A 2,941-nucleotide genomic window follows, 5' to 3' on the forward strand; every position below is an offset into this window, starting at 1 on the left:
TTTCAGGTCACAAGAACAGCACCTTGCAGAAACATCCATAACATGCTTACAGCAACCGGGGCAGAAATATAATCCATCATCAAAAGTCACAGCTTTGTGACACTTGCATGCAAAATACCACCATGGATCATCTTGCAACAAACCAACCACAGTTCCATAAACAATAAACAATCCATCCTGCAAACAAACCAGAGAAATAACCCTATTAACTTTGCACAACCAATAACCTTAAATCTGGAAAACAAAAATAGAAAAATACCTCAGTAGTTTCATTCAAAGCACATATAGTTTTCTGAGGATAGTTGTTCATAAAATCTTCAAAAATTGGAACAGAAGGATTAGGAGAAATAATATGCCCCACAGGTTGATTGGCCTGCATATTAAGGCCAGATATGCTACAATAAAACAAAAGACAAATCAGAAAATTCAAAAAAAAGTCAACCTAAAAATTACAAATAACAAACATCTCAAAACTAACCGGTCCATCAAAGATTCAGCTTCAGCAACCTCAGGATTAAAGATAATCCTCGATGCTTTCATTACATTCTGAAGAACATTCTTACCTATAATAAAAACAACAGAAATTAAGTGGAAATCCAATATGATTATCATTCCTTGTATAAATAAAAAAGTACCTCTAAATGACTTAAGCTTTGCAAGCTGGAGAACCACAACAGGCTTTTCCAAAGGATTAGAACTAAGGTAGTCCAATACAATCTGAACATACTCTCCAAAAAGGGCACACTCCAGTTTTCCTCTGTTAAAAAATAAAATATACACACATATAAATACAAAATAGTAACAGGAAATAACTTACAACAGAAGGCTGAAGCAAATATTCAAATCCTTCTTAAATAAAGATAGGCCATACTTGTCATCACTAATTTCAAGCAACATCATATTTGTAACAATGTCATCCTTGACATAAGTCCTTTCCTCAGAGGTAGCTGTCAACAAACCAATCATATCTACATCGAAATATTTGGATGAGAAAATTTCAAACAAAATCTATAGCCTAGGCTCATTGTTAAAAAACACCCACCAACTAAGTATTCCGTCTGGAAGCCATCATCATTAAGTTGAGCAGAATCCTTCAGAGAAAATCCCCACCTTGGGATAATGCTACTCTCAGCTGGAATGATCTTAGTTTTAGGATTAAAAAGAATCCTAAAAGCATGATCAGTAGGTCGATAGGCACCCAAATTGGGGATCAAGTGAAAAAATGTAATGATATAAACATTTCCTTCCACGAACTGTTCACCCCACTTCCTAAACATGAGCTTCCTCACAGTTGCTTGGATTTTTCCACCCTAAAATGACACATAATATTACATTATTATCTGAAGTACAATCAAATAACAAAATCAATCTAAGGGACATGAAGAAAAATTAACATACATATTCAGCAAAAAAATCACAATATCACAATACTAACAATAAAAAAAAACAAAGCGTAAAAGAACATCACACATACATGTTGATCCAGTAAAATCAACTCCATTGAAGCAGGTTTGTTTTCCCCAGCAAACCCATCAGCAATCCATAGTCGAACAACTCTCACTTTGATCCTCCAATTGTGATTTGGAGGGCACAGGGTCACAACGGGATCAATTGCAACAGACGATGCCATCAAAAACCAAAAACGAATTACCAATTTAAAGACACAAATTTTTGTTCTCAGAATAATGTTGAACGTTTATGCCTGATATCCATTCAACACCAGTCCCTTTTATACCCATAATCAAAAGCAAATGAACCCCATAAAAGTTTTTTTCTCACAAAACATTAAAAAAGTTTTCCAAAAAGTTAACACCAACAAAAAGGTAAATGACAAAGATTTCCTCTAAAAGGTTCAGCAAAAAATCACTGATCACTTTTCAACCTTTTGGTTAACACCAACAAAAAGGTAAATGACAAAAATTTCCTCTAAAAGGTTCAGCAAAAAATCACTGATCACTTTTCAACCTTTTGGCCGATTTAAAAGAAAGTCTACAAACACCTAACGAACAAAACAAGTTCAGCCATTTTACGACGTTGTACTGTGAAAGCGACCTGTCCTTTCACCGGTTGACTTGAGATCAAGGAGCTTCAGATGAACGTTGGTGAAGCTTCTGATCATCCTCGTATTGAAGCTTGGATTCTTCTGACCTTGCAACTTCTGTGTGAGACCCAAGTTTTTAAGTTTGGAATAAACCGAATAAAATTTCTCTTCACGAATAATTTGATGTAACGTGGAGGGAAAACCTGAACAAGGGTTAAATGGATGGAATGAATTTGTGTAAGGGCAAAGTTCAAGAAAAGCTAAGGATTGTATCAAAGTCGATAAAAGTTATAGCACGACAAGTATTCGCATTAAGCCTAGGACAAGAACCTTAGGAAAGAAAACTAACTTCCACCTTTGGAACACTATAGGAAATTTTCCAAAAATCTTCTAGAGGAATATAAGACTTTCTCTTATTCCTTTCCATAACCAGCGTTTCGATACGAAACCCTGGAATGTACAAACGTCAAATTCCAATACTCGGAGGTTTGCCGAAACCGAAACCCTGATAGTTCGAAAACCCTATTTTCCATAGTGGCCGAAACCTATTTGCTTGGGTACCGTGTCCAAAAGTAATTTTTGGGTCTCTATGACCTGAGCCATTGCGTAGCTCTTTCAATTGTCGAAATTTTGGCGCCGATTTCGTGTCATTCTGAGTTCTGTAGCTCGAGTTATGCCCGTTTTAGCGAATAAAGTATTTTTGTACAAAACTTGAATGGAGTCAAAACTCATCCATTCGGGGAAAGTCCTTCCATTCGTGCCTAAATGTTGTACTCTGAAGCTTCTTCAGCTTTGTCGAACATTAGTTAGGATTGTTTCGACTGTATCGACTTGTGTTGATTCATTATTGCTTTGTTTGCTCAAAGGTTCAATTGTGGAAACTTTGGGATTGACTGAACA

At 35.9% G+C, this 2,941-nt stretch overlaps 1 protein-coding gene and 1 long non-coding RNA gene across 2 annotated transcripts; both read right to left on the bottom strand.

Moving 5' to 3' along the window:
* Window positions 1-260: 260 nt before the first annotated feature.
* On the bottom strand, window positions 261-768 carry LOC130735302 (uncharacterized). The gene is made up of 3 exons (XR_009018376.1): window positions 636-768; window positions 479-563; window positions 261-395 (listed from the first exon to the last, which is right to left on the bottom strand). It is a non-coding gene; the product is annotated as an uncharacterized LOC130735302 (long non-coding RNA).
* Window positions 769-934: 166 nt separating this feature from the next.
* On the bottom strand, window positions 935-1,667 carry LOC130735301 (uncharacterized). The gene is made up of 2 exons (XM_057587367.1): window positions 1,475-1,667; window positions 935-1,310 (listed from the first exon to the last, which is right to left on the bottom strand). Exons 1-2 carry the CDS (start codon window positions 1,628-1,630, stop codon window positions 969-971), a joined length of 498 nt encoding a protein of 165 aa, XP_057443350.1. The 5' UTR covers window positions 1,631-1,667; the 3' UTR covers window positions 935-968.
* Between the last annotated feature and the right edge of the window lie 1,274 nt (window positions 1,668-2,941).

Source organism: Lotus japonicus, chromosome 2, assembly GCF_012489685.1.
Source record: "Lotus japonicus ecotype B-129 chromosome 2, LjGifu_v1.2".
NCBI lineage: Eukaryota > Viridiplantae > Streptophyta > Magnoliopsida > Fabales > Fabaceae > Lotus > Lotus japonicus.